Source organism: Diadema setosum, chromosome 11, assembly GCF_964275005.1.
Source record: "Diadema setosum chromosome 11, eeDiaSeto1, whole genome shotgun sequence".
In the NCBI taxonomy this organism is placed as follows: domain Eukaryota; kingdom Metazoa; phylum Echinodermata; class Echinoidea; order Diadematoida; family Diadematidae; genus Diadema; species Diadema setosum.
This window is the reverse complement of record NC_092695.1, coordinates 22,518,170-22,543,149: the sequence shown is the minus strand read 5'-3', so window position 1 is coordinate 22,543,149 and position 24,980 is coordinate 22,518,170. Positions and strand designations below refer to the sequence as shown.

Sequence of the window (24,980 nt, the reverse complement as noted above, 5' to 3'; positions counted from 1 at the left end):
TGTGCAAATGTCAGTTAAAGGGGGTGTATTCTCTATACTGGAATGGCATTATTTATTACCTTGTTTGATCTAAAGTTCTTCTCAAGCTTTGCCCAGAACAAGTCCTGTCCATATTCTTCCTCTTCCCATTTTAAGTATGGTCTGTTAGCACTCAGGAAGAGCCGCACAAGATAAGGAAGTTGGTTTTCTACCACATCCTCCTTGAAAATCAGGACAACTTTGTCCAATTTGGTTTCGTTAATGTGTTCTAAGGCCATGCGCAGCTTGGTCATAAACCATATCTCCTCCACTGACTGGTTGCTGATCACAAGAACAGTCTTGTAGCTATTTTCCAGGGCATGATGGATAGCGTCTACTAAGTACATTCCAATGTGGAAATAGTCGTCACCCCAGAGAATGCTTTCAAACTGGGGAAATCTTTTTTCCATGGCTGGTTTCATGACATCGTCGACCCAGTCTTCATCCCCATCAGAAAACATAACATTAAGCTGGTACCTATAGTCCTCTATTTGTTGATTGTCCTCCACTTCCTGGTATCCCAAGATGGCTAGCTTCAGGAGATAGAGCCGGTAACGAAACCACCAGCGCTTATAGTATACGACTATAGCCACATAGCCCACCATAATAAGGACCAGGGAAACTGATACTATGAGTGTCACATTTATGCTGCAGAATTCTTCAGGATCAAATGGTAGAAAAGGATGATTGACTAAAGTTGGAAAGGATGATCTTGAGCAAACAGTCTTGTTCGGTTGCATAAGAACAACATTGCTCAGCTCAACCCAGTTTCTGAACCATGCTAAATTGCATTTGCATGAGAGTGGGTTGTGGGATAAGTCTAGAAAGCGCATTGTATCAGGAAATATAGTATTGGGATATATGGTCGTGAGGTGATTCTCAAGCAGAAATAATTTGAAAAGATGAGGTGTGTCATTGAACAGTGTAAGTGGCAAAGACCTAACCATATTTCTTTCGAAAAAAAGATTTCTGAGACTCTGGAGACCATACAGGGCATGCGCAGATGGCTCTTGAATTTGGTTACCCCTGAGATACAATGTTGTCAAGGAAGTCAAATTCTTAAATAGTCCCTCTTTCAGTACTTTTATCTCAGAGTCAGAGATATCCAATGATTTCAGGCTTTCCAGTGTACTGAAGGTTCCAGTTTCCATATTGTTCAAGGAATTTCCCTGCAGGTAAAGCCCCTTGAGTACTGCTTGACCAGCAAACAAGGAATGGTTTGTTTTGGAATCAAACAAAATTTTGCTTTGTAAATTGTTGAAACGTAGATAAAGCTCTTGCAGTGATGCAGTTCCTGAAAACTGATGTGTGGAATTCATTGACAGTTTTGTATTTGACAGATCCAGTATTTGTAGATCAGTCATCTCTCGGAAAACTTCAGCAAGGTAGGAGTAGCCTTCTGAATTCAGATACAACTCTTGAAGATGTGGTGTTTGTATAAATGCAAATGGAGAATATCCACTAATCTGATTGTAAGAGGCATGTAGAACTTTGAGATTAGTGAGTCCCCATAGCATGCTGCCAGGAAGTTTATCTAAATTATTGAAAGAGATGTCCAGAGTGAGCAGAGTTTTAGTGGTCCAGCGTCTGTATTTGCAGGATCGAACCAGGTTATTGGAGAGATCAAGATGTTGCATCATAGACAGCTGTATGAAGGAGCCAGGATGCAATCTGAGAATTTTATTGTGGGAAATGTTCAACTGGAGGAGGTTTTCATTGCAGTGAAATGCACCCAATGGCAGAGAGGAAATGTGATTTCCAGATATGTCCAGAATCTTTAGTGAATGAAGTCCACAAAAAGATGTGTTTGCAATATTTGTTATCCTGTTCTGTCGTATTTTTAGACTTAAAGTGTGATTGAAACCTGCAAATGCGTAGTGAGGGATGTCAAATATTCCATTGTTACTCAGCTCTATGTTCAATATGTGGGGAATGTCAACTCTTTCACATGTAGATTTGTTCAGTGGAATTATTTCCTTGAGCAAAGTGCCAGTAAGTGACAGTTTCGTTATCTTCAAGTTGCCCATGAATGCCAGCACTTCTAATTTGTCAATATTATTCGCATCAAGGTAAATAAAATTAACAATTGTAAGGTCCGAGAATACTCCAGATGTTACTTCAGTGATTTTGTTATTGCTCAGGTCTAAAGCATGCATGGAGTTGTTTTGTAGGGGGAAAAAAGCATGTTTTGGAATGGATGTGATATCATTCCTTGACAAGTTTATGTCAGATATTCTCTTCCACTGTGAGACTGACTGAAAGTCAAACTTTTTTATTGAATTTTTCATCAAAATTATTTTCTGTAAGTTTGATAAATTTTTTATTGCAGCTAGAGGCACAGAAGGAATCAAATTATATCCTAAATCTACAACAGTGAGATTCTTACTAGAATTTAGTAGTCCTGGCTGAATTTGTGTCAACTCATTTCCCGAAAGACATAATACTTTGAGATGAATTAGCGGTGTAAGAGCAGCATTTTCTATATGAACAATGACATTGCTCTTCAAATTTAAGTTGATTAGATTCCAGAGATGTCCAAAGGAGTTGTTTTGAAGTTGTGATATAAGGTTGTGTGATAAATCTAAAGCAATGGTCCTGTTTGGTAAGTCTTGTGGAACTGACTTCAGATGGCAGTGGTTGCAGTAGGCCTTGTACATGCCTTGGGTTGCATTCTCGATGTGACAGCAGTTGTGTCGGGGAGACACCATCTGGTCGGTTGGGAAGTCAGCTGACACTGGCAGCAAGCACACCACCCACAGCACCAGTAGAATGCAGCATGTGTCATACAATAAGGAATGCATCCTGGATGCAGTCATGGTGCCCTTGAAATGGTCACGTGTTATACCGTACATCCACTTCCTGTGAAAATTTTACAAGAAGTATCAAGCCAAGTTAAGGAAAGCAAGCTCATGACAGAATGCAGTTTAGGAATATCATCAGATTTCTAGGAGTGTGCAGTGTCCAGGAAACTGTAGATAACCCCATACAGCAACTTCCACTTCAATTAGACTGCGTATTTTAACTGTCAATCATTTAATGTACTGTATATAGTACCAGTACCAAATTAGGCAGCAACATGTTTTGTGATTACCTGTTCGAAGTTCCTGGAACAGGTCCATCTCAGTCAGGAAAGATTACTTTAAAGAAGTTGATATGTTTACAATGTCAGAGATAGTTTAAATAAAGATGATTGTAATTAGTGCTTATGACAGGTTCATTGCTTAGCCGCTAGATTTACTCAATCATTCTAATGACCACATACAGATGTTAAAATGTGCTCACCTCGAAATCCGGAAAAATTGATAATCATCAGAAAGTCAGCTTCATGTGGACAGTAGAGTATATCAGAGTGCCGAGATAGTTCACTCCTATGACACTATGATAGATGAGGTGGCGTTATCATTGGTTCATGTGTCAGTCTTGCAGTCAAGATTGGGGCTTGCAGTTAAGGCCCTGTTAGTCTAGGTGGGATGAACAGAGTTGCCTGACACTATGATTTCCTCCACAGCAAGAGGCAAAAACACTGTCCTTTGAACCAGATGAATGCAGGTCCAGTGTTTGAGAAAGTCTTGACTCATGCACCGTAATATAAAGATCCCACCTCACTTCTCTTTGCAAAGAGCAGGGTGTACTCACTCAAAGTAGTCCAACCCACACACAGATGATTGCTGCTGTGAGGCCCATCGTAGTTCACCCCCATCCCGGGTGAACAGCAATACCACAGAAATTAATGCATGTATATGAGATCCATGCATGCTTGTCTTTAGGTCTTCAGGGTTTGACAGTTATCAGATGAAGAATGATTTATAAGCTCTGCGTAAATGAATGGTTCTAGAGGCTTTTAGAAGATTTAGTGACCTAGCTAACACAGGAAATTCACAGTGGCCTTTGTTTTTGCAATGAAGGACCATGATTGATGGTCAACTGACACTGGATACACTGCCTCACGTGTGGCATTGAAACCATTTTATGAAATGATTGAAGGCGTAATTCAGGGTGTGAAATTACCTTAAAATGGAATGTGAAATCTGGCCGTGCATTTCATCATATGCCATAATTAGTATAAAGCAGTCAACGAAAAGTGATATCCAATTAATCATTCATACAAACTGTATTTAAATGTCAGTGCAGTCTCATTTGTCATAAGTCATTCATACAAGTTTCAATTTTGATTAAAGGCAGGGCTTTAGCTTTTCTGAAATGTATCCAGTGGTGTGGATTTACTTTTTAATCGATTTATTGATGGATATTTCATTTTAGTAGTACCATCAAGAGGAAAGGCTGTAGTGTGCAGTTTGCTGTACATAATTTCAAGAAGGGATGTGCAGATTCCTTGACATAATCAAGTAGGGTTTTTCAAACTTTAAACCCAAACTTGACATTAATAAGCATTGCAGTGGTGGATTTTGTATCTTGAAATTTCTCATGGGTGAACGGTAAATAAGGAGAGATCTGGTGACTCTAGAGAGTACAGCAGCTTCATTGCGTGACAAGATTGCATAGTACAGTACTCTCCGGATAATTGGGTATGCTCGGGCAGAGCGTTTCTTACCCGATTACGCGGAGTACCCGATTAACAGAAGAACACGTCTCATTCACAATTGACACACACAATGTGTATGTACATGCATTGTACACTGCACCAAACACCTACACTGTATAATTATCACGGCTTGCACGGCACATTATACGTACCTTACACTTGCTCAGTCACCAGCAATGATTTAAACTCTTTTTATGGACAAATTATATGTCCTCAGAAAACTTTGTCGTTTGACTATAGACTCCTCGCTAACACGAAGGTGTTTTCCGAAATTAACATGTCTCCTTGCGTGCACTAGTCACATAGAACGTCGGGTTACTTTTCGAGAAGTGACTGGGGGAAAGCAAATTTATGGAGCTGGTGCATGGCCTGATTTTCGTTGTAAACTTCTCATTGTGAACGTTGTTGTGGAGCAAGGGAGGAGCGCAAGTGTGTTCAACTCTTGTCTGTCTATGCAATTGTGATTGCCAGCTACATACAGTGTCCTGTTTGTTTACATGTGGCAAGTCAGTACTGGTACATGTGTTTTCATGTTTAATCACTCCCCAATTTAATGATCGGTCTTCTTTGCAAATTAAGCAGAAAGTGCGATTAACCGTGACAAATTTGACATTCATGATTTCTTAAAGTGTTATATCTGCGATAAGATGTGGGTAGAAATTAGATTATAAGAAAATTATTTACCCATATATGCGGAGAGGCAACCCGATTATCAGGTAGATTTAATGTGCATTGAAACTGATTTTGACATTACTACCCAATTAAACGGAGTACCTGTTGAAACCATACCCGATTACGCGGAGAGTACTGTGTCAGTGAATGTAATCAAATTGGTCCCATGGAAAATACATTTTTGTTATAAAGATCACATAAAGTGAATATTTTCTTTCATGTATTGATGGGGGTTAAACCAATTTGCGTAATCTCTGTCACTCAAGGGTTCCTGTAGAAAATTACAGATATTGTACATAGAAGCAGGTGAGACACACGCACGTTGTATGTGCACTCCTCCCTCCTTTTCGTGCCACATATGTTCGAGAGGGCATTTTCTACAATTGGGTTCCTCTTCATGCAAAAACAAAAGTAGTGCCATCGCCATTGAGGGAAAGTAGCCTTTTGTTCAGATGTTAACAAAACTGTGGTATACATGCATGGTTAATGACAGGGTCTTTACAAACCGAAAAAAAAAGTATATGTACATGTAACTCTTGCGATTTCTTGCATAATTTCTAACAATACGATTCAAAGAAAATATCACACATTAGAGTAGATAAGAATTTAAGTCTGACATATTATAGAAATAACTGGAAATGCCAGACATTAAAGGGTAGCTGTCATGATTGAAAAATGGGTTAACTTCAAACATGATTATCTCGAAACATCATCCTTACGGAAATACTGCATATACGACGGTTCGGATGACTGCAGACGATATGTTGCCCAACAAAACATTCCAATTCAGGAATATTCTTTTGAGATGCATCTTTGTGTATTTCATACACTTATAACAGTGATCATAACTTTGTGATGACCAAGCTTTTGATTAATAACAACAGTAGGTCAATGCAGGCTTTACTTTGCATTGACTTTGCCCATCAGACATGCATGGGTAGGGGCCAAGTTTTAGTGCCACTAGTCAAAGTACAGGTTATGTTAATGACTTGATAAAATTTCTTTCTGATTAACATGGATAGGGGCCAAGTTTTAGTGCCACTAGTCAAAGTACAGGTGTATGTTAATGACTTGATAACATTTCTGTCTGATTAACAAAGATTATGTCCCTTCAGTTCTGTGTGTAGTTTATTTTCTAGGTATTACACTCACTGCATAATCTTATTTGAGTATCAGAAACGTTAGAGCTGCCGTGATTAGTGGAGATGTATTTTCTATACAGGAATGGCATTATTTATTACCTTGTTTGACCTGAAATTCTTCTCAAGTTTGGCCCAGAACAAATTCTGTCCATATTCATCTTCTTCCCATTTCAAGTACGGTCTGTTAGCACTCAGGAAGAGCCGCACAAGATACGGAAGATGGTTTTCTTCTACATTCTCCTTGAAGATCAGGACAACTTTGTCCAATTTGGTGTCATTAATATGTTCTAATGCCATGCGCAGCTTGGTCATAAACCATGTCTCCTCGACTGACTGGTTGCTGATCACAAGAACAGTCTTGAAGCTGTTTTCCAGGGCATGATGGATAGCGTCTACTAAGTAGAGGCCAATTTCGAGATAGTCGTCACCCCAGAGAATGCTTTCAAACTGAGGAAATCTTTCTTCCATTGCTGGTCTCATGACATTGTTGACCCAGTCTTCATCCCCATCAGAGAACATGACATTTAGCTGATCCCTATAGTCCTCTATATGCTGCTTGCCTTCCAAATCCTTGTATCCAAAGATGGCCAGCTTCAAGAGATAGAGGTGGTAGCGAACCCACCAGCGCCTATAGTATACAACTATGGCCACATATCCCACCATGATAAGGGCCAAGGAAACTGATACTATAAGAGTCACATTTATGCTACACAATTCATCAGGATTAAAGAGTAGAAAGGGATGATCGACCACAGTTTTAAAGGATGATCTTGAGCAAACAGTTTTATTCGATTGCATAAGGACCACATTGCTGAGCTCAACCCACTTTCTGAACCACGCTAAATTGCATGTGCATGAGAGTGGGTTTTGTGATAAATCTAAGTGTATAGTGGTAGGAAATAATGTACCAGGAAATATGGTGTTGAGGTGATTCTCAGATAGAAATAGTTTAAAAAGATGAGGTGTGTCATTGAACAGTGTGATTGGCAAAGACCTAACTGAACTCTTTTCAAAGAAAAGATTTCTGAGACTGTGGAGACCATACAGGGCATGTGCAGATGGCTCTTGAATTTGGTTACCCCTTAGATACAATGTTGTCAAGGAAGTCAAATTTTGGAACAGTCCTGGTTTCAGTACTTTGATCTCTGAGTGAGAGATATCCAATGATTTCAGGCTTTCCAGTGAACTGAAGGTTCCAGTTTCCATGTTGTTCAAGGAATTTCCCTGCAGGTAAAGCCCCTTGAGTACTGCTTGACCAGCAAACAAGGACTGGTTTGTTTTGGTGTCAAACAAATTTTTGCTTTGTAAATTGTTGAAACGTAGATAAAGCTCTTGCAGTGATGCAGTACCTGAAAACTGGTGTGTGGAATTCATTGAAAGTTTTGTATTTGACAGATCCAGTATTTGTAGATCAGTCATCTCTTGGAAAACTTCAGCAAGGTAAGAGTGTCCTTCTGAATTCAGATACAACTCTTGCAAACGTGGTGTTTGTGCAAATAGAAAAGGAGAATATCCTTTAATCTTGTTGTGAGACACAGTTAGAACTTGGAGATTTGTGAGTCCCCTTAACATGATTTGAGGAAGTTTATCTAGACTATTGAAAGAGATGTCTAGAGTGAGCAGAGTTTTAGTGGTCCAAGGTCTGTAATTGCAGGACAAAATCATGTTATTGGATAGATCGAGGTGTTGTATCATAGACAGCTGTATGAAGGAGCCAGGATGCAATCTGAGAATTTCATTGTGGGAAATGTTCAACTGGAGGAGGTTTTCATTGCAGTGAAATGCACCAAATGGCAGAGAGGAAATGTGATTTCCAGATATGTCCAGAATCTCTAATGAATGAAGTCCACAAAAAGATGTGTTTGCAATATTTGTTATCCTGTTCCGTGTTATTTTTAGACTTAAAGTATGATTGAAACCCGCAAATGCATAGTGAGGGATGTCAAATATTCCATTGTTACTCAACTCTATATTCAATATGTGGGGAATGTCAACTCTTTCACATGTAGATTTGTTCATTGGAATTATTTCCTTGAGCAAAGTGCCAGTTAGTAACAGTTTCTTAATCTTCAAGTTACCCATGAATGCTAGCACTTCAAATTTGTTGATATCATTTACATTAAGGAAAATAATATTAACAGTTCTGAGGTCGGAGAATACTCCGGGTGTTATTTCAGTGATTTTGTTATGGCTCAGGTCTAAAGCATGCATGGAATTGTTTTGTAGTGGAAAAAAAGCATGTTTTGGAATGGATGTGATATCATTCCCTGACAAATTTATTTCAGATATTCTTTTCCACTGTGAGACTGACTGAAAGTCAAAGGATTTTATTGAATTTTTCATCAAAATTAGTTTCTGTAAGTTTGATAAATCTTTTATTGCAGCTAGAGGCACAGAAGGAATCAAATTGTATCCTAAATCTACAACAGTGAGATTCTTACTAAAATTTAGTAGTCCTGGCTGAATTTGTGTCAACTCATTTCCTGAAAGACACAATACTTTGAGATGAAGAAGAGGTTTGAAAGCAGCATTTTCTATATGGACAATGGCATTCCTCTTCAAATTTAAGTTGATTAGATTCCAGAGATGTCCAAAGGAGTTGTTTTGAAGTTGTGATATGAAGTTGTGTGATAAATCTAAAGCAATGGTCCTGTCAGGTAGGTCTTGTGGAACTGACTTCAGATTGCAGTGGTTACAGTAGGACTTGTACATGCCTTGGGTGGTATTCTCGATGTGACAGCAGTTGTGTCGGGGAGGCATTATCTGGTCTAGTGTCGAGACAGCTGACACTGACAGTAGGCTCAGCACCCACAGCACCAGGAGAATGCAGCTCAGAAAGCACATTGAGGAATGCATCCTGGATGCAGTCGTGGTACCATCAAAATGGTGTTATATCCACTTCCTGTGAAAATTGGACAACAGTATTCAGGTCTTTCGGGGAAAGCCCCAACTAGCTGCTTCCACTTCAAGAATGCATATTTCAGCTGTCAATAAGTTAAGCAGGTTAGCACATTTTGTGATGACCTCTTGAAGCTGTTGTAACATCTCAGTCAGGATATCATTTTTTTGAATGATACTTTAGAGCAGTGAAATATACCTCCAGTCACAGAGAAGTTGGTTAAGATGCTCAGTTTGCTGGCTGTGAGATACATATAAAAAAATGGTGTCTGGTGTTCTGGAATAGTTTCAAGTTGCGTATTACCCACCGACAATTTAACAATGTACCACACGATAGATTTACGGTACAATGTCCTTGTTTCAGTCTGGAAAGGTATGCATAGAAAGTCAGCCTGAATGGGTCAGATTGCATCAAAATGTCCTGATAAGTCACTCCTGTGACACTATATGCAGTTGTATGACACAATTGGCGTGACTCTGTGGTTAGTTCACCTGTCAATCTTGTAAGCAAGACTGTGTGACTTGACGTCTGGCTCTTTGAGTCCAGCTGAGATGAAATGGAGGTCTAATGTTGGAAAGAGTCTTTAGTCCTGCACACTAAAGGTCCCGCCCTACTTCTTGTTGCAAATAGTAGGGTGCACACTTGAAGTAGTCCATCCCACACACGGGCAACTGATGCTGTGGACCCCTTGCAGTTTACTATGCCCAGGTGATCATGCAGCGATGGCCAGCAAGTGATATCATTTCTTCAAATGAGGCATAAAAATGAAAACATGGAACCATGTTTGTAAGTAGGTCTTAAAGCTATAGCAGTTACCAGATGTAGAATGATGTAGAAGCACTGCTTAATACAGGTACCATTGTGAAGCCCTAGCGGTTATACTTGTCCACAAGTTGTCTGTGACCTAGCACAGGGAATGTTCAGTTACAGACCGTTGTGTCCAGGTCCTTGACTGATGGTCAGTTGACATAATGCACTCCATAGCAGTTCTTCTAGCACATCCTAAGAGTAATTCAGCGTGTTCTCTGACACACAAATGGGATTGGAAATATGACTATGCATTTCATCACATCTAATGCCAATTTGTATAAAGCAATCAATCGAAAGTGCATAGCTGGTTAATCATCTATACAAATGGCTGACTCAAATGTCAGTGCAGTCTTGTCAGCCAGAAATGATTTATCACAGTTTCAGTTCTGGTTAAGGCAGGACTTAAAAGACTGTAGCTCTGATGGCTGGAATGTATCGTGACTAATAAAGATCTCTTATTTATTGTTATGATTACAGTATGTAGTTGCAATATTTTATTAATGGGGAAGAATTAATTTCATTAATACCATCAGGAGAACAGTGTGTTGTGTTTGTCCTACATTTTTGCAAGGATAGATGTACAGAACACTCAAGTGGAATTTATATTCTGCACTTGAGGGCCAAACAAAATATTAGCGTTGCGTGCCATTTCAGGAATGGATTTCAAATCGTGAAATTTCTTTATGGGGATGAACATACAGCTAAAAAGGAGAGATCTGATGACTGGACAGTAGAACAACTTCAATCCGTGGCCAAATTGGGTTTAATCAAATTAGTTCTGTGACATATTTACATTTTATTGCATCACACAAGGCTTCAAAAAGGAAACACAAAACAATCATATTTTAGTTTTTACTACTTTTCCCAATACTTAATCAGTACATCAATGCCAAAAAGAAAATTTGTGGTAACAGAAAAGACCCAATATAATGTTACTGTTTTATACAAGACTGTGGTATTAATACATTTTTAAGTCAATTAAGAATCAAACACATCTTAATAGATTTTGTTGTCACAGTTATGAATATCTAGAATTAGAAAAAGAGAAAATTTTAACATTCTACAATATACAATTTATCCGTGCAAAATTTAAATCAAGCATATATACTGTAAAAGTGGAATTTTTTGTGGTGTTCAAATTTTTGCCCATTTCACCCAATGAGAAACTAGTGGGAAAACAAAAGTACACAAAAATTTTTCCTTGCCATATGTTCTAGTAGTTGTCTTGATTCTGCAGAATTAAAAACATGCTACAATCTTCGTAAAAGGCAGAGCATGAAAAATTAGTTTGGCGAAAATATCCCTTCCACTTTTACAGTACATGACTAATTGTCTGTAGAAGACAAATGTAATTAACAGTGTACTGCTCCCTTTGATTAATGTTTGAAGACTTTTGCCCTCTTGCCAATGTCAACATATCCTCTTCGCTAACAGTGTGTAATGAGTTCACAGTCAGGTAATTCATGCATATTTTGTGGATATGCATGATGTCAGTTCAAATGTGTAACATTTCAAGGTAGTAAAAATAATTAGTTTGTTAAATTTAACTCCTTATTTGAATACATAATGTTGGTACTCACAAATTAGAAACTGCTGTGACACAATTCAGATAACATTTTTGATGCCGAACACCATAATGATATCACAGGTTGCAGGAAAAAAAAAAACGGGGAAAAAAAAACCTCTTATGTCAAGAAGACCTATTCCTGAAAAGATTTCTCATTATAATAGAGATTGCCCCATTTCACTCCATTGTATGAGGACTGCTAATTCACTCTGTAAGACTCGGCTGTAATTGATTTTGCATTTTCACAGAACAAAATGTCTTGAATGATGATAAGAATGATGATGATGAGGATTCATCATGAACATATAATACATTGTATATTGGCATATCAAATGTTACTGTCTAAAGTGTTTCAAAGCCATTAAAATTCAAACAGTGTATTGAAGCAATTATTTACATATGACATACAATCAAATATATAGCATAATGATTACCTTACAAATCTACACATTTAAAATGATTGCAGATTACAGACATTCACATGTTTCTCTGGTACATATTGCTTGATGTTATATTGGCACATCAAATGTTACTGTCCAGAGTGTTTCAAAGCCATTAACATTCAAACAGTGTATTGAAGCAATTATTTACATATGACATACAATCAAATATATAGCATAATGTTTACCTTACAAATCTACACATTTAAAATGATTGCAGATTACAGACATTCACATGTTTCTCTGGTACATATTGCTTGATGTGTCCTTATTTCTGTATTCTTTTAAGTTTTCTATGAACTTCACTCAGTGTTCACGTAGTAGCATATCTTGCAAAAAAAAAAAAAACAAAAAAAACAAAAACAACAACAACAACAACAAACAAACCCCCAAAACAAAATTGAGGAATTATTTGTTACAGAGGCTAATTTTCGGAAATCCAAAAAGACATCTAGATGTGTGTTTTACATAACTATAATCATGATATGGAGAACCATTGTGTTGGAGAACCATGGAGAACTATGGAGAACCATTGTGTTGTCCTCTCTGTGGGAATGTCTTTTGCATCATATTTCCCACAGAGTCTGTTCTTATGAAAGCACAAATGCAGGTAAATTTCGTAATTTATCAAAAACAGAAATACAGGTAAATTTTGTAATAAAAGAAAGCAGAAACCCCCAATACACCAGAGAAATAGACAACTTAACAACCAACCACTAACCACCGACCAACCAACCCACAAACAAACCGACAAACCAAGTTGTCTTAAAAGTTTACACAGTACACATTTTATACCGTATTATCAGTCCTGCATTTCTTACATTTTCTCTGTTGAAGAATATGAATGTACCCATGTCTGAAACAGTCATTAATGTAGTTATGATTACTTATGATGTCATTTGTCAACATAATTAGATACCAATAGAAAGAGAAAGAGTTCCTCTTTCCTCACAACCAACATTGTGCTCTCTATAGTTGACAGTTATGAAATAGTAGTCCTCCAGATTTGGATTACCTTTCTGTTTATACTCAATGTGTAAAGAGCAGTTATTAAAGATTTGTTTTTCTGTTGTAATAGGATACATGTTCAGCACCCCCAAAATAGAGAAATAGCAAAGAGAGAGAGAGAGAGGAAAAAAAAAAAAAACTCTGCAGAAAATTTTAAAGAAAAGAAAAAAACCCTATGACACACTTTTTAATACATATGTAGCTAGGGCGCTATTCACACGGCAGTTGCCCTACATGTAAAAAAAAGAAAGTAGTACCATCCATATCCACTGAGAGAAAGTGTGCGGTAATTCAATTTTCTATGGTTTCAATCAAGAGCTCATTAGATGTGTTTTTATAGTGGATTTTCACGCAGCGAAGAAAAGGAAGTAACTGCTATAAATTTATCTGTGATGAGGAAGTAAAGTACATTGTTTATGGCTGACAGCAGATTTTCGCATGGTAAGACAGAGGAGTGTTAGTGATCCAGTAGCATATGCATGTTTTGTACATAAACTCTCACAATATATCTGCTATTCTTTTTAAAGTTGATTTGGCACTTAGGGTAGGATAGAATAGAGTGTCAAGCGGAGATACAGGAAATATATGAGGACCTGAATATAAGAACGACCCAAGTCCAATTTTTGGCCAAATTCAGTTTGACATGGGATATTGTAGCTTATGCATGGACTCATCTTGTGTATAAATGATAAATCCTAATTACCCCCGGAAGTGCCTGAAATAAATGAGTTAAATCTTATATGAATGTGAGAATGAAGGACTTGGGTCATTCTTACATTCATATTATAGCGCCCTCTCTCGTCCTTCTCTCATCTCTATAGCAGAATATCATGTACAGTTGAACCTCTATTATCCGGCCTCCCTTTATCCGGATCTCTCTATTATCCGGACGCAATCTCGCCATGATTTTTTTTTATCTTTTTTTAATAACAACGGGAGGAAACACACATGAATTACATATACTTGATACATTTCTTAATAATTATTTAGGTAAATCATCCCAAGAATTTATAAAAGAAAATGATTTCCGCTTGCAAACACGAACCTCTATTTTGGGGTCTGTTACTGAGTGTAACAATGAAAAGGTCGCAGTATACACATTACTACATGTGGTACTACAATGGGCTACATCAGTACATGTGTATGTGTATGTACCATAGAGCTCTATTATACGGTATGTACATGTATAAAGCATTGAGTCTCCCGTATCCGGCCAAATCCCTTATCCGGATGAGCCCTGGTCCCGACTTGTCCGGATACGAGAGGTTCAACTGTATATGAATCAAAGAGCGACCCAAGTCCATATGAATAAAAGAACGACCCAAGTCCATCACACAAAATGGCCTCTCCACAATTAATGTAAATGTTAATTGTCATAATAATATATGTTCTAATTTGTATATACAATGTTGCCTTCCCATCACAGGTAAATAGAATATCATTGGACAAATAAAAAAGATATGAAGTTTTTTTAAGTTTACTCGAAATGATCTTCCATGGACTTGGGTCGTTCTTATATTCATATGCTCATATATCTTGTAATCATTTTTATATGCTGAACTCCATTACCAAGGGCTGTTCACACAAATGCAAATATAACAGTTTTACAAAATCAATTTCTGTAAGTGATGTGAAAACCGATGATAATTCTTAATTGTGTGTGGACACAAGAAGATCACAAGCTTCATGGTTATAATGATCCGTGGTGTTGTACCAAAATCAGTACATCTTGATACTCATTTTCAGACCTTCACAATAACTTTGCAGAAAATTGAAACAAAGGACATAAAAGAGACAAGTATATTGTGTATAAGGGAGAAAAAAGGAATTTGCTGGTTCGTAATTTATCAGACCTATTCAGGTTATTCACACCTTTCCTTTTCATCTCAAAATTTTGCTTTGTAATGAAAAGGTGATGATAGAACTAGAAAAAGAAATTGTCCACTGGTTATATCCTTGAATTGTATTGTGCTGTTAATCAGCGACAATAGTGCACAAATCTGTTCAACAAGAGAGGTTTTAATCTTGGATTTTTTTTTTTAAATATCTTTAATTCCCATTATCATCTTACCTATTAGGTAGGAAATTTGATTTATATGCGTGGTGATACATTCTTCCAACTCACTGAAAGATTCTTGTGAGATTCATCAATGTCTGGCATTTAACAGAGGTCAGAATATAGTAGGGTTAACCAAGCTTCAGCATCAACTGCATTTAAACATCAGGGTTGTTGATATTAGCTTTGCACATCATTTTACCACTGTCTTTGGCTTCCTTTCAATGGAGAGTGAGACCTTGTACCTACTACAAACTATGTGGGGGTTCAGTTGAGCCTGAAGCGGGTGTAGAGTCGGTATTTGACTGAAGTCGATATGGTGGTTTCACCTTCAAGCAACGCAGGGTGTACACAGTGGAATTGTGCAATCTATGCATCGTGGGAGAGCGGTGGTATGAAGTCTTGATTTGTGGCTTGATACATTATGGCACCTAACTGCCTTCCCTTTCCTTTGGTGTCTATTGTGTCAGGTGTAGCGCCTTCGAGCCCAACAATGGGGGCAGAAAGATTTCATGAATAGCGCTCGAGGATTATGAAATCAATACTAAGTCATTGGGAAAGGTTCATCAATATTACCAAGTCTGCCAGTAGGTTTTCAACTGCAAGGGGATACTCCCCCCCCCCCCCCCCCACACACACACACACACACTCCCGTGTTGTTACAGAGATTTGGGGAAGGTTGACTGAGGTAAGACAAAGTCTTATTTGAACCTTTTTGTCGAATTAAAAGAGTTTTTTTTTTTTTTAACAATTAAGTATGGACTTCCAGGGTGTTGCCAATTTTGACTTGGTTTGTCACTTCATTGAGTTTGTGCATTCTCTAGATCTGTTTGTGTAATCTAATCAGTTTATTCAATGTAGCAAAAGACATGCTGTATTCATGCATGATGTGTAGTTTCCAATTTTTATTACAGTAGTCAGAGTAAGTCAATGAAGTTGCTGTGTGGTGAAGATTATGTCCCTTCAATTTGATAGGAATTTTCCAGGTTTTTCACCTGTTGTACATAATCCTATTTGTCTATTATTAAAGGTCCAGTTTACCTTTGGGAGCAGTGATTTCAAAAATGTTCAAGATATCACATTTGATGCATACGTGTAGATCTGTTGTATCATAAAACATCCTACCATATGAAATATTTGCAATAAAACCTAAAATATAAGGAGATATCAGGGTTTTTCTCAGTAAACCGTAACTGTATACGGTTTAGTCTGGAAACATTTTTATTATAACTATTGTTCACATTTTGTGTATTTAACAACACTTAACATCGATTATACGGATTCAAATTTTGACAGTGGTTGTTTCTATCCCTAACTCACATTTTAGAACTATTTTAAAGCACTAATGCTTTCATCTGCAAATGGTAAATTATGCCTTTAACATCAGAGATGCTGCAAATTTAGGAGTTGCATTCTCTATACAGGAATCACATTATTTATCACCTTGTTTGATCTGAAGTTCTTCTCAAGCTTGGCCCAAAACAAATCCTGTCTGTATTCATCCTCTTCCCATTTCAAGTACGGTCTGTTAGCGCTTAGGAAGAGCCGCACAAGATAGGGAAGCTGGTCGTCTTCAACATCCTCCTTGAAGATCAGAATAACTTTGTCCAATTTGGTTTCATTGATATGTTCTAAGGCCAAGCGAATCTTGGTCATAAACCATTGCTCTTCCACCGACTCGTTGCTGATCACAAGAGCAGTCTTGAAGCTGTTTTCCAGGGCATGATGGATAGCGTCTACTAAGTACATACCAATGTGAAGATAGTCGTCACCCCAGAGAATGCTTTGAAACTGAGGAAATCTTTCTTCCATGGCTGGTCTCATGACATTGTTGACCCAGTCTTCATCCCCATCAGAGAACATGACATTAAGCTGGTGCCTATAGTCCTCTGGTTGTTGATTGTCTTCCACTTCCTCATAGCCCAAGATGGCTAGCTTCAGGAGATAGAGCCGGTAGCGAAACCACCAGCGCTTATAGTATATGACTATAGCCATATAACCCACAATGACAAGGACCAGGGAAACTGATACTATAAGAATCACATTTAAGCTACAGAATTCTTCAGGATCAAAGAGTAGAAAAGGATGATTGACTAAAGTTTCAAAAGAGGATCTTGAGCAAACAGTCTTATTTGATTGCATAAGGACAACATTGCTTAGCTCAACCCACTTTCTGAACCATGCTAAATCGCATGTGCATGAGAGTGGGTTTTGTGATAAATCTAAGTGTATATTTGTAGGAAATAATGTACCAGGAAATATGGTGCTGAGGTGATTCTCAGATAGAAATAGTTTAAAAAGATGAGGTGTGTCATTGAACAGTGTGATTGGCAAAGACCTAACTGAACTCTTTTCAAAGAAAAGAGTTCTGAGACTGTGGAGACCATACAGGGTATTTCCAGATGGCTCTTGAATTTGGTTACCCCTTAGATACAATGTTGTCAAGGAAGTCAAACTTTTAAATAGTCCTAGTTTCAGTACTTTGATCTCAGAGTCAGAGATATCCAAGGATTTCAGGCTTGTCAGTGAACTGAAGGTTCCAGGTTCCATGTTGTTCAAGGAATTTCCCTGCAGGTACAGCCCCTTGAGTACTGCTTGACCAGCAAACAAGGAATGGTTTGTTTGGGTATCAAACAAACTTTCACTTCCTAAATTGTTGAAACGCAAATGAAGTTTTTGCAGTGACTCGGCTGCAGTAAACTGATGTGTGGAATTCAATGCAAGTTTTGTATATGACAGATCCAGTATTTGTAAATGAGTCATGTCACGGAAATTTTCACACAGGTAAGACGCTTTTTCTGAGAGCAGATACAACTCCTGCAAATTTGGTGTGTGTGCAAATAAAAAAGGAGAATATCCTCTAATCTTGTTGTGAGACACAGTTAGAACTTTGAGATTTGTGAGTCCCCTTAACATGCTGTGAGGAATTTTATCTAAACTATTGAAAGAGATATCTAAAGTGAGCAGAGTTTTAGTGGTCCAAAGTCTGTAATTGCAGGAGAAAATCATGTTATTGGATAGATCAAGGTGTCGTATCATAGACAGCTGTATGAAGGAGCCAGGATGCAATATGAGAATTTTATCATGGGAAATGTTCAACTGGAGGAGGTTTTCATTGCAGTGAAATGCACCCAGTGGGAGAGAGGAAATATGATTTTCAGATATGTCCAGGATTTGCAATGAATGAAGTCCACAAAAAGATGTGTTTGCAATATTTGTGATCCTGTTCTTCTGTATCAAAAGACTTACAGTGTGATAAAAACCACAAAACGCATAGTGGGGGATTTCAACTATTTCATTGCCAGTCAACTCAATTTTCATTATGTGAGGTATGGGAACTGTATCACATGTAGACTTGTTCAGTGGAATTATCTCCTTAAGCAAAGTGCCAATTAGGGTCAGTTTCTTAATCTTTAAGCTACCCATGAATGCTAGCACTTCAAATTTGTTAATATGATTAACATCAAGTAAAAGTGAATTAATGGTTGTGAGGTCCGAGAATACCCCAGGTGTCACTTCATTTATTTTGTTATACTTGAGGTCTAAAATGCGCAGGGAGTTATTTTGTAATGGCAAAAAAGCATGATGAGGAATGGATTTAATATTATTCAATGACAAGTTTATTTCAGATATTCTCTTCCACCGTGAAACTGACTGAAAATCAAAGGATTGTATTGAATTTTTCATTAGAATCAATGTCTCTAAGTTTGATAAGTTTTTTATTGCAGTTACAGGTACAAAAGTAAACAAGTTATTTCCTAAATCTATGAGACCAAGATTCTTATTAGAACATAGTAACCCAGGATGAATTTGTGTCAACTTATTTCCTGAAAGAGATAATATTTTTAGATGAATGAGAGGTGTGAAAGCAGCATTTTCAATATGAAAGATTGCATTCTTCTTCAAATTTAAGGTGACTAGATTCCAGACGGGTGCAAAGGAGTAATTTTGTAATTGTGTTATAAGGTTGTATGATAAATCTAAAGTGATAGTCCTGTTCGGGAGGTCTTGGGGAACTGACTTCAGATGGCAATGATTGCAGTAGACCTTGATGCCTCGGCTGGTCTCTTCATAGGAGCAGCAGTTGCGTTGGAGAGACATCGTCTGGTTTGGTGGGGAGGCAGCTGACATCGACAGTAGGAACACCACCCACAGCATCAGTAGAATGCAGCACAGAGCACATATTGAAGAGTGCATTCTTGCGGCAGCCATGGTGCCCTCAAAATGATATTACTTTAGCTTCCTGCAAAAATATGACAGCACTAGCAAACTCCGCAGGGAAAGCAAGCTGTTGAATGTACGCAGTCTACAGGAATATCATCAAATTGCTGCATCAGGAATTCACAGAACTCCAAATAGCACTATGTAGCTGCTTCCAGTTCAAGAGTGCATATATATTTCAAATGTCAATGAGTATATAGTCCCAGCAGCATATTTTGCAATGACCTCTTGCAGTTATTGGCACACCTGCATATTCCTTAGTGAGGAAAGATTGCTCTGATAGAAGACTGGAATATGTTTGCAGAGAGTATCTAGGCCTATGTAATATGCTTAGATTGCTGGTTGTGAGGTACAAAAGTGTCATCTAGTTCTTGAACAGTATCAAGTTGTGATATTCATATCTCAACTGTCAGTATCCAGTATTACCCAGCTAGTCCAACAATCACATACTGACCCAATGGTTGAAATGTCCTTATCTCAGTCTTGAAAGAATAAGTGTACAAGTGTTGTACTCACAGAAAGTTCGCTTAAGTCGATCAGATTGCACTCTTGTGACACCATGGCATGCATAAGGGCAATATGAGGTGGCTTTCTATATTTCACTGTATCCCAGTCTGTCTTGCACTAAAGATTGAGGCTTTAGGTTTTTTGCTCTATGTGAGTCGAACTGGTCTGAGCAGTTTTGTCTGCCATCACGCTGCACCCTTCCTCTTGCGAGAGGCAAAAACACTGTCCTTAAATTGGACCAGATGTGGAATGGAAGTCTGATTCAAGAAGAAATCTTGACTCATGTATGCAGAAGATCCCACCACATTCCTCTTCGCAAGGAGTAGGATGCACACTCAAAATGGTCCCTCCCTACACACAGACGACTGATGTTCCAGACCCCTTGTAATTCATCACACCCGCAGGCGATCAGCAATGGCCAGCAAATGGTATAAATTCTTCACACAATGTGCCATAGGAATGAGTGCATAGGACCATGTTTGTTTTTATGTCCTCAAGCTTGTTCCAGTTACCAGATGCAAAATGGAAAGCTCTAAAGTTAAGTAGCTTTGCGTGCAGGAACAGGTATTAAGCCACGAGTTGCAATGACCTCGCACAGGAAATGACAGTGACAGTAATATTTTTGTAAGGTCCGTGATTGATAGTCGGTTGACATGACTACAAGGTACACTGCATGTCTCAATATTGTGTCTCCTCTGGGGAGGTAGTCAGTGTATGAAATAGAGTGTAATTCTAGAATGTGTTCTCTAACACAGAAATGTTATTGCACAGTCAGAGCAGATTCATTCGCCAAATAAATTATTTATGGGACTTTCAGTTTTTGGTAGAGGCAGGGCTGTAAACTGTTAGCTTTGATATCTAATACCCGGTATGTGTATTCAATAAAGATTACTTTGCGAATCCTGTGCTTTATTGATGGAGATTTAATTTCATGAATACCATCAGGAGGAAAGTCTCGTAGTTCTACATGATTTAAAGAAGGGATGTGCAGATCACTTGACTCCACCAAGTGCATTTTCAGGCTCAAAATTCATATTTTAAACTTAATATGCTTACAAAAATTTCTACCTAGTACCTATACCAAGAAAGCTGTGATAGATTGCCAAGATAATCAATCATTTTGATTGTTTTGAAATCAAAAGTGTGGAATAATTTCAATCATAGCACATGACTTTATTACTGAAGTGCCTTTCCAGTTCAATAGTGGCTATTTATCAACTGTTACTAGTACATAATGATTGAATCAATATGATCATGCCCTAGCAGTAGTACATCTACAATGTATTGCATTGCCTGCAGCAAACAGGCAGCATCTAATACCCTCTCGCATGATGGATTATGCTGTGGCCTGTTATATGCAATCAATGCTAATGATTTTATAATTCACATAGCAACCGTCATCGGGTATCATCCAAGATTGCAATACTTCAGGCATACCTTTTATGGTAATATTTGCATATTTGTCGTTACCCAACTGAAATCCAGGGTGGTGAGTTCATTAGCTCAGTTTATAGCCCGTCTGCCACCACAGCCAAAGGTGTGATTGCTTAGTCTTACCGAGCAATGTTTTGTGTATTGAGAATAAGAGACAAAACACTCTGTCCCTCGGATAAGACATACAATAAACTGGAGATCCCATGTGTAAGAGAGTCACTACTCATGCAGGTAAAAGATCCCACTTCATTCATCACACAGAGCAGGGTGCATAACCCAATATTAATTTCATTAATATGAGATTGATGTATTATGCAACCCAAGAAGGTACATAACTTGAGACATTTTCAAGTGGACCTGACACTTTGTACAGAGTGATATTAATATTCTATTGATGTCAGTAGCAAATGACTTGGAAACCAAATACAATCACAAGACTGAATCAAGCATTGTTATTTTTGATATTTGAACAATATGCAAATAATACCATCTGTATGTAAATTTGTATAGAATTAAAAATGCATGTTTACTCAACATGTTGTTTATTCAAACCCTAATGTTTGCTGCAAAATGAGGAATGTTTGCATGCCTTTTAAATTCGTGAAATCAAAATGCACATGAAAGTTCTTGTCTACACTTTACGTATTGAATGTTAGAGGCAGCTCATGAATATTTAGTGCCGCGAAGAAGGCCGTCAGCTTCAATTTGCGAAAATTTCGTCGCGTAAAAATATCGTGCTTTACAGTAGTGCATTATCAAAAATGAAATAAACCTTTGCATACAGTGTGGTAGATGCTTCAGGAACAATAGGTTGTTAGCCATGCAGCTATAGGAAGAGCAGAATACTTTTGCATAATTACTAATTTCATATGCACCTAAATTGCATAAATGACCCCGCGAAAAAACAAAACAAACAAAACAACAAAACAGCAAGTCCTGTTTACCTCTGGGAACAGTGATTTTAGAAATGTTCATGATTTCACATTTGATGCATATGTGCAGGTCTGTTGTATCACATAACATTCTACCATATGAAATTTTTACAATAAGGCCTAAAATATGAGGAGATATCATATTTTTCTAAATAAACCATAACTGTAAATGCTATAGTCTGGAAACATTTTTGTTAAATCTATTTTTCACATTTTGTGTACTTAACAATATATAACATCGATTATACAAATTCATTTTTTTTTTTTTTTTTTTTTTTTTTTTTTTTTTTTTTTTTTTACAGTAGTTTCTGTTTCTAACTCACATTTTAGAATTATTTAAAGCACTAATGCTGGATTTGTGTGTCATCTATGATACAAATGGTAAATTATGCCATAAAGCTTTTGATTTATATTCAATTTCAGGGGTCATAAGCCATGCTTTGCTGTAATCTTTAAAACTCATGGGCATTGCCAACCATGCCCATGGTATTTAAAAAATGATGTAATTCAAGAATGTCTTCAGTGGTCTCTTAAAAAAAAGTGGTCTTCTGTGGTCTTTCCACAGTCTTTCTGAGATCTCTCAATGAGCACTCAAGGGTTTTGCTAGTCTTATATTTATCTTCTGTTAGTCTTGCAAGAAGCCACATTTTTGAGGGTCACTAAATATTATTGAGAGATCATTGAGGAACCATTGAAAGACTAATATCTCAGAGATCTTGAATAGATTACAATCTCTAGAAGATCTCAGGGAGTATGCCAGATGATCTTTCAGTGATCTCTCACAGTAGTCTTAGTGGTCTCTCAGTGAACTTTCAGCAATTTTCAAGGTCCCATGTATATAGATCTCTGAAAAATTTGCTGGCAAATTAAGTTTTGATTCTTCAATAATCTTTTGAGGGGTCTTAGAACCATTCCACATAGACACTTTTTTTTTTTTATCTGGTCTAAGAAACAGGTTGAGGGATCTTGCCACTTTGGGTCTCTCACATCCCATTTATACAGGGCATCAAGAGCCCTCCAGGGGCACTCCTGATCCCCTCTGAGCTCTGTACGAACTGTCAGTCACGACCTGGGGTGCTCTAAAATTATGACCCCCTCCCCTCTCCAGCCTTTAGGCTCAAGAGTGCTCCTGATGTGCCCTAACCTCTTGATAAATGGTCACCAACATTTAGAGCACTTGATCAGGGGGGCATTTCATGAAGGAACATGTCAGATAAAATATCTGACAAGTCAATTATATCCGACAAGTTTTGAGAAATTCTTTAGTCAGATTGGCTGGTTTCTCTGAACTTGTCGGATATATAATTGACTTGTCGCACATTTTATCCGACAAGTTCCTTCATGAAATGCCCCCCTGGAAGTGGTATTTGGTGCACCGGAAGTGTGCCCCTCTCAGCCGATTTGCATGTGGTCTGAGCAAGTGGTGATTCTCTGTCTATGAACAGATTTAGAGGGGCCTATTGAAGTCAAAGCGTTTCAGGAGCACTCCTCGGCCCAGCTTTGTGTATAAATGGGGTATAAGTGGCCTCTCAAGGGTTTGCTTTATGCAGAATAGGGTCCCTCATTTATGTCAAACAAGGGCGAAATAGAGGAAATACACAAAGTGACCATATTTCTGTCTTTCACGCTATTTCCAAAACTCAGCACATTGATGCCAAAAAGAACATTTCTGGTAACAAGTAGGAACCAGTAAAATAGATTTATTCTTTAAACTGATATTGACACAGTTCAAGTTTAATGAACAAAACCAATGATACATGGTATATATCATGGTGCACTCGTGTACTGTAGCTTTTGAAATATATTTGGCGACGTTTACCATTATTGTTTACATCAACATGCTCTTTGCTGACAAAATGCATAGTGAGTTGTGAAAGTGAAGATCTTGCATCGTTTGTGGGCATCAGGTAGTAGTTTATTAACTAATCCAGCATAGTAACTGATCCATCATAACCTCACATATACTAAAGTAGGTACTCAGACACATAAAATGCTCTATTACAATTCAGATAACGTTTAAGATGATGAATGTCATAATGATTTCAAGGTTTGCAGAGAAAAAAAAAATTGAGAAAAAACAAACCCTCTCACGTGTTGGTATTGTAGAGCTATTCCCATCAAGATCTATACATGTATTGTAACATGAGAATAGAGTACTAGTGCCCATTTCACATTACACCCTGTATTCAGGTCTCACAGATTAAAGTTGCACAATTAGCCCTGCTATTTTGGTCTGTGAGACTTGGCTGCAATGAAATTAGATATTTTGCAGGTATGATTGAACAGGTGAATGTCTTTCATGATAGTAGAAATACATATGAGGAGGACGATTACTCGTCACCATTTATGAAACATACATACAGAATGTTTCAAAGTACTTAACATTCCACAGCATGCAGTACATTGAACCACTTATTACCGTATGACATACATACATACTGTATGTGGCATACTACGTCTTACAAATATACCTTCTAATGTAATCAAGTAAGTTGTTCCAAATGTATGTATGCATAATCAACACCAATGTTTTTTTTTTTTTCCAGTACAGATGACTGAAACTACTTGGATGAAAATATTTGTGAAGTAACTTTTTTTTAATGATTTTTTTTGTTGAATTTTTTAATGATCCATCAGGCCACAGAGTATTCACATGCTGGTCTAGAAATATGCTTATATAAATATGTGTTCTATTTTTATCCTTTGAAATAATGTTGCTTAAAAGAAATAA

The 24,980-nt window shown here is 37.6% G+C and overlaps 4 protein-coding genes across 4 annotated transcripts in view; 1 reads left to right on the top strand and 3 right to left on the bottom strand.

Moving 5' to 3' along the window:
• The window catches only part of LOC140235039 (cilia- and flagella-associated protein 337-like), a 151,086-nt gene that overhangs the window by 51,180 nt on the left and 74,926 nt on the right, over positions 1-24,980 (top strand). The window lies entirely within an intron of this gene.
• Positions 33-2,870, bottom strand: LOC140234827 (uncharacterized). The gene has a single exon (XM_072314866.1). The coding sequence runs from the start codon at positions 2,868-2,870 to the stop codon at positions 33-35; it is 2,838 nt and encodes a 945-aa protein (XP_072170967.1).
• LOC140235235 (uncharacterized) lies at positions 6,448-9,255 on the bottom strand. Its single transcript, XM_072315266.1, has one exon. It carries the CDS (start codon positions 9,229-9,231, stop codon positions 6,448-6,450), a length of 2,784 nt encoding a protein of 927 aa, XP_072171367.1. The 5' UTR covers positions 9,232-9,255.
• Positions 16,572-19,932, bottom strand: LOC140235234 (uncharacterized). Its single transcript, XM_072315265.1, has 2 exons — positions 19,923-19,932; positions 16,572-19,384 (listed from the first exon to the last, which is right to left on the bottom strand). The coding sequence occupies exon 2, from the start codon at positions 19,365-19,367 to the stop codon at positions 16,572-16,574; it is 2,796 nt and encodes a 931-aa protein (XP_072171366.1). The 5' UTR covers positions 19,368-19,384; positions 19,923-19,932.